General features: G+C 43.4%; 1 protein-coding gene across 1 annotated transcript; it reads right to left on the reverse strand.

The window, feature by feature from the left end:
• Window positions 1-5,697: 5,697 nt before the first annotated feature.
• On the reverse strand, window positions 5,698-10,038 carry LOC124694178 (ribosome biogenesis regulatory protein homolog). Its single transcript, XM_047227195.1, has 7 exons — window positions 9,775-10,038; window positions 7,287-7,338; window positions 7,063-7,191; window positions 6,648-6,765; window positions 6,343-6,529; window positions 6,152-6,265; window positions 5,698-6,060 (listed from the first exon to the last, which is right to left on the reverse strand). Exons 1-7 carry the CDS (start codon window positions 10,036-10,038, stop codon window positions 5,935-5,937), a joined length of 990 nt encoding a protein of 329 aa, XP_047083151.1. The 3' UTR covers window positions 5,698-5,934.
• Between the last annotated feature and the right edge of the window lie 3,075 nt (window positions 10,039-13,113).

The following is a 13,113-nucleotide window of genomic DNA, read 5'->3' on the forward strand; positions in this document are numbered from 1 at the left end:
ATCACATGGATAATATCCAAATAAAACCAAGTAAGATGATGAACCAAACTCGAAAACGCAACAAGTGATCTATGCGAAATCCGTTTTCGATGAACTAGAGCTTGTCATGAGAATAAGCACAAGCTCTAAAACATCACATGGATAAGGTCCAAATAACAACCAAGAAAGATGATGCAAGGATGCAAAGGTTTGAGCTCTCTCCGAATGATACGATCGAGTTACTCACTCGAGAGCCCTCTTGATAGTACGGCAACTAAACTATAAACCGGTCTCCAACTACACTATGAGACCGGTGAGAAAGAAACCCTATCAAGAGCAAACCTTATACTTGTGCATTCCACTTGAGCTTGATGACGACGATCTTGACCTCAACAAGATGGAACGCCTTTCTTGCTTGTGCTTGCTTGACGAAGTCTTGTAGATTGCTCCCCCATAAACCACCATGGGAGAGCTTCTTCTTCGGCGCATCTTCACATATCCATGATCACCATATGGATGGCAAGACTCAAGCAAAGGATCTCTTCGAGATGGCTCATCTTGAACTTGCACTACATTTCTTCATTCTTCATCATGTTGATGTCTTGAAGTTAACCTTGAGGGCTCACTTCATCTTCATCTTCAAGACATACTTGATACTTGATATCCTTCATCAATTTCTTCATAATGCAACCTTGAAGCCAACTTATGGTTCAAGCATTGCCTATGGACAACACCTACAAATATAACTCAATGCAAACATTAGTCCATAGGGATTGTCATTAATTACCAAAACCACACATGGGGGCTCCATGCACTTTCAGCTATATTGTGTGTGACAATATTAGTGACATATTTCAGACCGCGGAATTAAGGTTCCACCAGCGGACTAAGCATATATGCCGACTCATTTGGAAAATGAGTGATACGTTGAGACGCAAATGAATTGCAAAATACATACGTTTCTGAGCATGTCAGATCCGTAGACTAAAACCTCTCCAGTGAGCATAACATGATAAAACACCAGAAGGCCAAGGTGTTGTATCTTTACAAATGTAAACTAGATTATTGACTCTAGTGCAAGTGGGAGACTGTTGGAGATATGCCCAAGAGGCAATAATAAAATGGTTATTATATATATCTTTGTGTTTATGATTAATGTGTACATACCATGCTATAATTGTATTAACCGAAACATTGATACATGTGTGTTATGTAAACAACAAGGAGTCCCTAGTAAGCCTCTTGTATAACTAGCTTGTTGATTAATAGATGATCAAGGTTTCGTGGTCATGAACATTGGATGTTATTAATGACAAGGTTATATCATTATGTGAATGATGTAATGGACACACCCAATTAAGCGTAGCATAAGATCACGTCATTAAGTTCATTTGCTATAAGCTTTCGATACATAGTTACCAAGTCCTTTCGACCATGAGATCATGTAAATCACTTATGCCGGAAGGGTACTTTGATTACATCAAACGCCCTCTGCGTAAATGGGTGGTTATAAAGGTGGGATTAGGTACCCGGAAAGTATGAGTTGAGGCATATGGATCAACAGTGGGATTTGTCCATCCCGATGACGGATAGATATACTCTGGGCCCTCTCGGTGGAATGTCGTCTAATTAGCTTGCAAGCATATGAATGGTTCATAAGAGAGCACATACCACGGTACGAGTAAAGAGTACTTGTCAGGAGACGAGGTTGAACAAGGTATAGAGATACCGATGATCAAACCTCGGACAAGTAATATATCGCGAGACAAAGGGAATCGGTATCGTATGTAAATGGTTCAATCGATCACTAAGTCATCGTTGAATATGTGGGAGCTATTATGGATCTCCAGGTCCCGCTATTAGTTATTGATCGGAGAGGAGTCTCGATCATGTCCGCATAGTTCTCGAACCGTAGGGTGACACACTTAAGGTTTGGTGTCGTTTTAACTAGATATGGAATATGGAATGGAGTTCGAAGTTTTGTTCGGAGTCTCGGATGGGATCCAGGACATCACGAGGAGGTCCGGAATGGTCCGGAGAATAAGATTCATATATGGGAAGTCATTTTCCGGGGTTCGGAAAAAGTCCGGTGTTTTGACCGGAGCTTCTAGAAGGTTCTGGAAGGACCGGAATAGTCCGGAATATTATGGAAGGTTCCGGAAGTGTCCGGGACGACCCGGGATGTCTAAGGAAGTCCGGAGGGTTCCATAATAGGTGCAACCACGTTGCCTTAAGGGAAAAGGAGTCTTTCCTTAATGCAATTTCGGAATTGGCAAAAGAGTCCGAGTAGGACTAGGTTTTCGGAACCGGAAACCTATCGGAACTCAGTCAAACTTGGGGGCAGGTTTTTGGACGACCCAAGGGGCTTGGCCACCTATTTAAAGAGGCCAAGGGGCACCCCAAGGGCACCACAAGTCGCAGCCCTAGCTCCCCAAGTCGCAGCATCACCCTGCGCCCAAACCCTAGCTATTCCCTCCTCCTTCTTCTCCCGCAGCGCTTGCGGCGAAGCCCTGTCGGAGATCTCCACCACCACCGTCACCACGCCGTCGTGCTGGCGGGATTCCGAGGAGGATCTACTACATCCGCTGCCCGCTGGAACGGGGAGGAGGATGTCATCTTCATCAACACCGTACGTGTGACCGAGTACGGAGGTGCTGCCCGATTGTGGCACCGTCAAGTTCTTCTACGCGCTTTTGCAAGCGGTCAAGATCTTCTACGCGCTTTTGCAAGCGGTCAAGATCTTCTACGCGCTTTTGCAAGCGGCAAGTGATCGACTACATCCACCACGAGATCTAATCTCGTTAGGCTTTAGAAATCTTCGAGGGTTAGTCTCATGATCTTCTCGTTGCTACCATCTACTAGATTAGATCTTGGCTTGTGTTTTCGTTCTTGCGGTAGGAAATTTTTTGTTTTCTATGCTACGAATCTCATCAGTCGTAAGGAAAGACCTCTGCGTAGCTATCAGAACAAAATAAACGAATTTCGAGGAGCAAGGTATGACCCAATGGAGGGTAGGGATTAGGATCTGAAGAAAAACATGCTCAACTCAAAGTTGTATGGGTTAGACAATCCAGAGCGAGTTGATCTTGAACCGACTACACATGCGGCCTCTCCAACGCATTGGCAACCAACACACACGAAAACCCAAAAGATTGTGTGAGCCCGCTCGCAAAGAAAAACAAAGATGACAATAGAACGCTGACATGTAGGGTCAACAAAGGAGCAACCACATCGCGTCAATCCTAGGGAGCTTAGATCATCTCCGGCAGGTGATGTAGAATACATCACCAAAAGGCTGCTGGAATTTAGCCTTCGACCTTAGCCCATGTTTCAATATAAATTCTAAAATTCTCTTGGCACATGTGGAAATGACAAGAGGTGGGCTAAAGTTTAGTCCTACATTGCTAGTTTAGAGAGAGTTGAAATGGTATATAAGGTAGGTTGTTCTAGTCCTTGTAAGTGAGTGAGAAGAGAGAGCCCTCGCGCATTCCTCCTCCGCCGCCCTCCTCGTCCGTCTGTCTCGGCTCGTCCAGGAAATATCGCCGAGCTTATCTTTTTGCTGTTCAGGAAATTAATCGTGTGATTAATTATAAGTCATTAACGGACGTGTTAATTCAGCCGTTTCGTTTCGATTTTTTTGGATCTTGGTTATGCCGACTCGGACATGGGCTATGCCCCATGACCTTCCCGAACCGCACTGCACGGGAGAGAACTCTAGCCTGTACGAGACACCATATGTGACTACCTCTTTCCAGTTCATTGCGCCATTGTCTTCGTCTTTCTTATCCCGTCCTTCGTCGTGCACCAAGCGGTGTGACAATAGGCCTTCGGAACCCTGCCTCTCGTAGACCTGTACGGACGAGGGGCAATCAGGTTTTTGGGGAGAACTTACGCGCGATTACTAGCAACACGACGTCGTCTGACGACGAGTTCCTAAACGACAACTTCTTCCCGGATATCGATAACTTATTCGGCAACCTCAACATGGGAAAAAATTGTTGTTGCCGCCAACATTGTTGTCGCTGCTGTGGCCAACGCTGGACGGTATGCGTTTTTGTCCTCCTCGTTTCAGATCTTGCTAGAGTTTCTAGTACTACTATTTGGAGTAGATGCGATAGATTTATTTTATCGAGATGTTATCTGTTCATCTACTTTATTGATCTGCATGTTTCGTTTACCTTCTGTTTGTGGAGTCATGATTTATCAGTTTCTTATTCGAATTAAATCATATGGTAGTTTGCTTATATATTCAACAAAGGCAATTTTACATAACCTGCTTTGTGTTTTTACTTTTTACATCACCAAAAACAATTTTGCTATTCCATGTGATGTAAAATACATTACGTGTCCTACAAAATTTTAGAGAAAGTTCTGAACTTTGGCACATTTCAAATGAAACTTGACATGGACACATAGTTTTGACATTGCCATTTCAACACATATAGTCCCATTAATAGATATCATACATGGAGGATTCAGACACCAGATAGTACTAGGACACGCCCATACATGGAAACTTGACACTCAAAAATCGACACTTCTTTAACCTACAAACCTTGTCGACGAAGTCCCAAAACCGGGTGTCCTCCTATTGCTCGTCGGCCTCGTAGATAATCAGCTCCCAAAAGTCGGAGTCCATCTTCATGCCCGACGAGATGACTTGAATAACGGTCGATGGTCCGACACATGCAACGCTGTCGAAGAACCGACAGCATAAGTCGAAGCACCGCCCGCTACATCAGCACGCTTCACGACCAACTTGGCATAGAGGTCTAGCTCCGCCTGCACGAGCTTCGGATGAGCGGCGTAGAACCGTGCCATGGCCTCCCCAGTCAGTCTGGTGGATGCTCATCCGCATGTACTCGCGGTGGATTTTGCGCTCCTGTGCGCGAGAGATGACCTCAAACAATGCCCGGGGAACTCGGAAAATCCTATACACTGACCAGGTCGGTGTATAGGAGGTCCCGGGGAACTCCGCCTCCTCGTGACTCTACAGGTCCCTGAAGTTCACCGTGATGTGCTGCGCGGCCCGTCAAGCCGCCACACTATCGCGTCGTACGTGGCAGCGAGCTCCAGCCGCCACAGTCGCTCCCGGCCCAGGTTATCTTGGCGGCCCAACCGCCGCAGGACCGCAGCGGGACTCCGAGGTAGCCGGTGATGCTCCTCATGTGGCGGCGTGGCGGCATTTCAGCGAGGCGCGGTAGGGTGTGGACGTGCCACATCATTCTTTTTGAGGAAATAGTGCGATGCGGCGGGCCTGGATCTACAAGCGGCGGGATCCGACGGTGGCTAAGGCGACAACAATCACGGTGGAGAGAGAAGGGTCACGCACGGGAGAAGACGACAAAGTGACAGTTGGAGCCGTGTGTGACCGTTTTTATGCAATACGGCACCACACCGGTGATGTATATTTGCAACACAAATTATACAGGTCAACTTTTTACATATACATCAGCTGTTGGAGCCCCACTTTTTTTAACCCAAGATGATGTACATGACAGCATATATATCACCTGTTGAAGATGCTCTTAGAGCATGTACAATGTAAGTTGCTTAGATGGATGCCAAGAAAATAAACCGGGTTTGGTGTAAGCACCAGTGTTTATTTACACTAGGCAAATGACTAGGCCCTCGTAAGCACCGGTGCTCTTCTAAGATGGGTCTACCATGGAGAACAGAAGCACCAATTGTTCAGACCGTTGAAACATTTCGGAATACGACTTTTTTTGTTAGGTTGCTAAGTTTCATACCGCTAAAAAGCTTTCCAGAAACATTTCCCATATTCTGACAGATTATATAATACGTGCACATCATTATCCGTGCAGCATTGCCACAGCAACATTCAGGTTCTTGTGTCACAACTAGCACCTGGAAGGACAATATTTCTCCGATGAACTTAAACAGGACAACAACCATACAAAATCGCCTCCTACACTAAAGATGGATAATGTGGACCTAAGCACTCTTCTTTGAAGATTTCTTGTGGATCTTCTTCCCAGGCTTCAACTTATCAGATCCTGACGACGATTTCTTCTCTTTCCTTCTGTTGTTGTCCTTCTTCACCTTGTACATCGTGATTGCCTGGTAACAGAAGTTATGTACAGCTGTTTGTTAGATAGATGGTGTGGACTAAACAAATGAATTAACGATATTATTTGATTTCAGAGCTTGCCTTGCTGACATCCAACGGTTCCTCGAAGTTCTTGGCCAGTAGGCTGTTCAAGATCTTGTCATTTTGCTGCTTCTCCAGGTTGCCCATTCCTTTTCCTTCCGCCACGGGGAGAAACTGCAGAAAATAAACAGGTAAGCTACTGGAGCTATCATCTACAGAAGGTGAACAAGTTTATAGGAGGACAGAAAAACCTTTCTATGTTTGCCAGCTTTCTTAAGAGGTTTCTCGCCCGGCAACTTCTTGTCAAACTTTCCACCACTAGCCGTTGCTGAAGAAGCCATACCAGCAACATTCTCAAGGTCTTCCTTCTTAGATTTTCTAGGCAGATCAGCTTTTGTTCCTGTGATCGGAATGGCTGTGGCAGCGAGCTGTATATGACTGCATAAATTTTTTCAGAAACTATTATATCAGATTCTTGAGTTGCTAATGTAATGAATAACAGACAAAAGTAGCGTATGAGGTATGCAGATGATATTAGATAGCAGGAAAGGATTACCTTGGCAGAGCACCAACTTTTGCAGCATTCCTTAGATTCCCAAGTCTGTTCTTTTCTTGCTTATCTACCCTGCCCTTCTTCTCTTCCCTTCTTTTAGCAAATGGATCATCACCTGGTTCTGTTAACCAAATTTAATTAGAAGGGTAACAGGGTGAGAAAATAGGTTTGAAGACACATACATGTTATAACTAATTACATATAAATTGAGGACTAGTTACATTCAGTCAGTCATAAAAGAAAAGAGCATTGGAAACTGATTACTGGACAAAATATGTGTACATAAGCAAAAGCATGCAGGCTGCTAAGCTTTTGTATCACCACACAAGATAATCAGTAGAGGAGAAGCTCACAAAGATTGCTCAACATGCTAAAGAAAAGCTTTGTTAGCTATAGATAAAGGAGGAAAATTGCTTACCATCTGTCATTTTGGCTTCAATGATGGGAATGTCTCTGTCGTCATTAACGCGATCATAGCCATAATTCCGCTTCCACGAATTGGTTTGCTCATCCCATGTACGCTTGTTCTTCTTTCGGTTGACAATCCCTGGAAGTAAGTTACTGTTATGCACTTATACCAGATCCAGGTAAATAGAATTCCAACAAAAGCACTCAAAGAGCTGGCAAGAATAACAATTTCACCTTTCTGTTTTGCAAAAGCCTCCCATTTTGTAGGAGGCGCCGGCCTTGGTAACTGGTGACAGGAAAGAAAAATATTAGCTTGAGTATACATATCTCTTGTTTTCATTTTCTTCCTATATGAATATGCATACAAGGGTACCTCATACAAAGAAAGTTAATTATATTTTCTAATTCGTTGTGAGAGGGACAAAGTTAATTATAGCGAACACTGCATCTTGTTATGATGTGGTGTTGTAGGCCTGAAGAGTAGTTTAGTTTATGCTAAGTTCAGGCTAAACAAAATTTCGATCTCAGGTTTACAATTACAACTATACTCTATAGTCTATAAAGTTGTAGAGAGATGGGCAGGAAAAAATTGCAGATGAGATGGATTCTTGTTCTTATGAATCTCAGTAAGAAATGAACTGCAACAGCTTCTTCAGGTGATTGTTGGTTACCACTGCCATTTATTTTCTTGTAGCCTTTGATAGAACAAGACCATTAAATTGACAAGTTATTTTTTAAAATAAAGAAATTGGAAATGCTCCTGCAATGCTACCTCGAGTGCATCAACATTGTGATGCTGCATCAGTTGGCCTTTTATGGCATTCATACTTTAAAAATAGATGTGGACAATGAGATGATCATTTTTTACCGCACCTTGCAGTCGCTCATGCTGAACCTCTTGAACTTCTGTACAAGCTGATTTTTTATTCTAATTGTTTGTGGTGCATATTTCTTTGGTACATGCTGCTCCTTTGTGATGTATCCTTGCGTACATTATGATTTGATGAATGTTTCTGATTCGATGAATGTGCCACACGGTCACCTGCATTAACGAGCCAAAGCAGTGTTTCAGGTACTCGCAGTCCATCTCAGTGTGATTCAGCTTAGTCATGAAGTTCAGTTAAGTTTAGGACGGCTCAGTTTGTACTAGCACACAAGAGCAGGATCAGCATAATCTGTTTAGGTGTATACCTGATTGGTTAAGTTTATTTCCTTAAAAAATGACTTAATTGAGGTCACCATGAACAGATGCGTGCAATACTTGAGAAGTAAGCAATAGCCAAATTTTTCCACAGGACTGTGCAGTTTTACCAAATCATGGTGTATAGAAACGTCAACCTACATTTACATAGCAGCATGCTTTTTTTTTTCTCTCATACTAACTTTGTTGGTATGATGACTGAACAGGTCTGATGGGAGTTTTGGCCCATAACAGTCATTCTATTACAAAGATTGTATCTATTTTTGCAGAGGTATTCTTCTATGTTTATATCCCTTCTTTTATTTGTAGGTAAAGATGTTACTACATTCATTCTCTGCCTATATTTGTATACTATTATATTTGTTGTCTTGACTCTCTGAAATTGATTTGTACTCCCTCCGTTTTTATTTACCTCGCGTTCTACGTTCAGTCAAAGTCTAATTTTGCAAAATCTGACTAAGAAAAAAAAATATCAACATTCGCAATACCAAATGCATTTGAAAATATACTTCATGACGATTCTAATATAATAGGTTTTATAGTATAGATGTTGATATTTTTTCCTAAATATTCGTTCAAACTCAAAATTTTGACTTCGACTAAACCTAGAATGCGAGGTAATTGTGAACTGATGGAGTAATTAACATTAAATGATTTTTAATTTTAGTATATAGCATAGCTAAGCTGAACAATGTTTCAAGCCAAAGTCAATACTTGGGGTAGTCTTACACTCTTACTGACTCTTCACTTTAATTGCAGCCCTGTCAGAAGTTCATCCATGGCTCCTAGACAGGTTAGTGTTCTTGATTCCAAGATATCCAATATACTCCTATGTTCTTATAATATACTTGAAATGATACTGAGATACACTCCCCTACTTGCTTGTCAAACTTTGACCAAATGATTTCGGCTCATCAGGTACTTCACCGCAAGTGATAACAGAATAATAAATTCAATTAGTGTGTTTAAAATATGGTACTGCAGTCTATTAAGTAAATGGAATACCACAGTCTATTACTAATATGTGCATGTTACTACTCTATGTTACTCCCCACTATAACTAGTCTAAGGGCATGTGTGGCCATCTTGTAAGTGCTTGCTTTGTTTGCATAATTCTGAGTTCTAAATGTAATGGACTGACAACTGTAGAAGATTTATCAATTAAAGAATGCAAAGCCTCGCTCAGCTTGAGGTAAGCTTAATACCTATCTTCACCAGTCAGCTAAAGAGTACGTCTCACGCAGCCAGATATACAATTATGCACTTGAGTAGGAAAAATATATATTCGTGTTTGTTTTTGCACTTGGATCCAGTTCTTCTGTTTTTTACCATGAATCTGGAAATCCAATCTTCACATTCTTCTATCGAATGGTGATTGCTATTCAAGTTGGTCTTTTTTTTTGCAGCATACCAACCATCGGTGTAGGCCGTATAGCCATACCAATGAAGACAACATTTTCTATATATAACATATGTAATGGTTGATCGTTAATGGTAGGAGAGCGGAGACGTTATACTTACATGCTTCTCGCGGGGGAGGCGGTTGGCGGGCGGGGGGAGGCGGACGACGGGCCCGTCGCGCCCCTCGGTGGCCGGCAGCGCGAAGAGGGCGTCGGCCACGGCCTGCGCCAGCTCCGTGGCCTTCCGGAGGCACTCCTCCCGCAGCTCTGCCCTGGAGGACGGGACGGCGGCGAGGTGGTGTGAGGGGTCGTACGCCATGAGGTGGCCCAAGTCCACCTCGTGGTTGGTGGAGGTGGAGGTGGCGGCGGCTGATTCTTCCGCCATGGCTTCTGCGGCGGAGGTCGGCGGGGGTTTGAGGGAAGAGGGGCGGCGCCGGCCGGTGGTGTTACTTAGGGTTTCTGTCGGGGAGGGCAAGGTGATCGTGTCGGGAGAATGGGGGTTCGTTCAGAAATTGAGGCTGTGGCAGAGACGTTGAGCCCAGTATGGCAATGGGCCGCGGCCCACGGTCTCTACAGCCTTTGATACTTTTGAGTTCCAATCAACTAATTTCCCTTTACTCCCTCAAAAAAAAACTATTTTCCCTTTACTATCCTAAAAATAAACTCATTTTCCTTTATCGTTTTTTCCCTTTTCTTCACTTCCAGACGAACATTTTCTAGATCACATATTACTGCACAAATTTAAAAATAGTACTAGAACAGCTAGGGATGGCACACGCAGGGTATGGGTACGGGTAGAGCCATCACATGTCCTTGCCTTCAATTTTACCCGTCACCCATACCCATACCGTCAATGGGTATAAGTTTTTCACATACGCGTCACCAGGTAGGGTAAGTGGATACCCGCGGATAAAAATACCCACGCTTACAACACATCAAATTGATTACAAAATATGACATCAGGTGAAGCAATCCAAAATAGGGTCTAATCCTCATTAACCTACTAGCGATTGTGAGACCGGAAAGAGTGAGGTTCAACCTAGCAGCACGAAGACGTGATTAGGGGGAAAATTAAGTAATTTAGAATATCATGATGGCCACTTATCAAATTTAGATGGGTATGTGGGTATGGGTTCTACAATCCCACACCGTACCCGCTCTACCCGATAGGTATGATATTTTCTCATTTACAGATCCATGGGTAATATTTTATCTCATACCCATACTCTTGTTGGGTTGTTCTGAACAACAAGTTTAGCTTTTACCTTGATCTGATCCAACAGCGGGAATTCATCTAAGAGAACATGCCCAGAGTCAACACTCAACAACAACTACAAGAGATATCCGAAACTTCTGAAGATACAACAAAACATCCTGGTTGGAAATTTAGTAACAAATAGACTTACATAACGTAGTCAAATCGAGTAGGAAAGTGAGAAATTTTCAAACAATCGACTAGCAATTGGCTAGGTGCCTAGTGAAAGTGCATGGAGCCCCCATGTGTGGTTTTGGTAATTAATGACAATCCCTATGGACTAATGTTTGCATTGAGTTATATTTGTAGGAGTTGTCCATAGGCAATTCTTGAACCATATGTTGGCTTCAAGGTTGCAATAAGAAGAAATTGATGAAGGATATCAAGTGTCAAGTATGTCTTGAAGATGAAGATGAAGTGAGCCCTCAAGTTACTTCAAGACATCAACATGATGAAGAATGAAGAAATGATGTGCAAGTTCAAGATGAGCCATCTCGAAGAGATCCTTTGCTTGAGTCTTTCCATCCATATGGTGATCATGGATATGTGAAGATGCGCCGAAGAAGAAGCTCTCCCATGGTGGTTTATGGGGGAGCAATCTACAAGACTTCGTCAAGCAAGCACAAGCAAGAAAGGCGTTCCATCTTGTTGAGGTCAAGATCGTCGTCATCAAGCTCAAGTGGAATGCGCAAGTATAAGGTTTGCTCTTGATAGGGTTTCTTTCTCACCGGTCTCATAGTGTAGTTGGAGACCGGTTTATAGTTTAGTTGTCGTACTATCAAGAGGGCTCTCGAGTGAGTAACTCGATCGTATCATTCGGAGAAAGCTCAAACCTTTGCATCCTTGCATCATCTTTCTTGGTTATTATTTGGATATTATCCATGTGATGATTTAGAGCTTGTGCTTATTCTCATGACAAGCTCTAGTTCATCAAGAATGGTTTTTGCACGGGCAACTTGTTGCATTTTCAAGATTGGAGGTTTTACCGGTATGTCTTTTTTAGATAGGTCAAACCTTTCATCATTTGTTTCTATCCTCCCTTGTTGGACTATGATGGTTTCCTGCATGATCTTGTAGAGCTTGTTCCTAGCTTTAAAACAAGCCCAAGATCATCAAAATCGGAGTCCGGATGCTAAAGTTATGCCCGTTTCGGTTTGATGTTTACGCCAGTTTTAGGGGGGCGGATATTCCGGCCCAAGTTTGGGACGGATAATCCGGCCCCCGGAAAAATCCGGTTTTTGGACAAATCCGGGCAAATATCCGGCCAAATGTCCGGCCCCCATCCTGAGAGCAGTTTTCTCATGTCCTTAGCCGTTTTTCGGGGCCGGATATTTTGCAAATATCCGGCCCGGAAAATCCGGCTGAGCTGACCCAAACGGTCATATTTCGATGGGAGGGGGTATTTAAGCCCCCTTCTTCCTCCTTGGGCAGCTACCTCTTCCCCTTTGTGCTCTCCACCATTGTTGACCTTGAGAGCTTCCCTTTCCCTCCACTCCTCCTATGCTTCTTGAATCTTTTTGAGGGAAAAGGAAGAGGAGATCTAGATCTACATTCCTACCAATCAAATCCCTCTCTTTGTGAGGGGAATCCACTAGATCTAGATCTTGGAGAAATTTGGTGTTCCTCCTCTTATTTGTTCTTCCTCTCTTATTCCCCCAATAGCTTTTGTAGCTTTGTTGGAATTTGAGAGAGAAGGACTTGAGCATCTTTGTGGTGTTCTTGCCATTGCATTTGGTGCATCGGTTTGAGTTATCCACGGTGATTCGTGGAGGTGAAAGCAAGAAGGTTGTTACTCTTGGGTTCTTGGAACCCTAGACGGATTCTAGGCCTTTGTGGCATCTCGGTGGTGTTCTTGGGGACTCCAATTAAGTTGTGGAGAATCTTCAAGGGCAAGGCCTTTGTGGCATCTTTGTGGTGTTCTTGGGGACTCCAATTAAGTTGTGGAGAATCTTCAAGGGCAAGGCCTTTGTGGCATCTTTGTGGTGTTCTTGGGGACTCCAATTAAGTTGTGGAGAATCTTCAAGGGCAAGGCCTTTGTGGCAATTTGTTGGGAGCCTCCAATTAAGTTGTGGAGATAGCCCCAAGCTTTGTGCGGGTTCGGTGACCTTCCTAAGGTCCCATAGTGGATCGAGGACATCCCTTTTGGTGGGAATTCTCGAGGAGAATACGGTGGCCCTCGTGCATTTGGAGTGACTTGTCCTCCAC

This window comes from Lolium rigidum, chromosome 3 (assembly GCF_022539505.1).
Source record: "Lolium rigidum isolate FL_2022 chromosome 3, APGP_CSIRO_Lrig_0.1, whole genome shotgun sequence".
NCBI lineage: Eukaryota > Viridiplantae > Streptophyta > Magnoliopsida > Poales > Poaceae > Lolium > Lolium rigidum.

Bases quoted from the DNA above. Each gene is read 5' to 3' on its own strand.
- LOC124694178 (XM_047227195.1), bottom strand. From the start codon at position 10,038: ATGGCGGAAGAATCAGCCGCCGCCACCTCCACCTCCACCAACCACGAG. The intron at 7,339-9,774 runs GTAAGTATAACG...TCCTGTCACCAG, and splicing joins GCCTCCCCCGCGAGAAGCAT to TTACCAAGGCCGGCGCCTCC. The intron at 6,266-6,342 runs GTTTTTCTGTCC...TATTTTCTGCAG, and splicing joins AAGCTGGCAAACATAGAAAG to TTTCTCCCCGTGGCGGAAGG.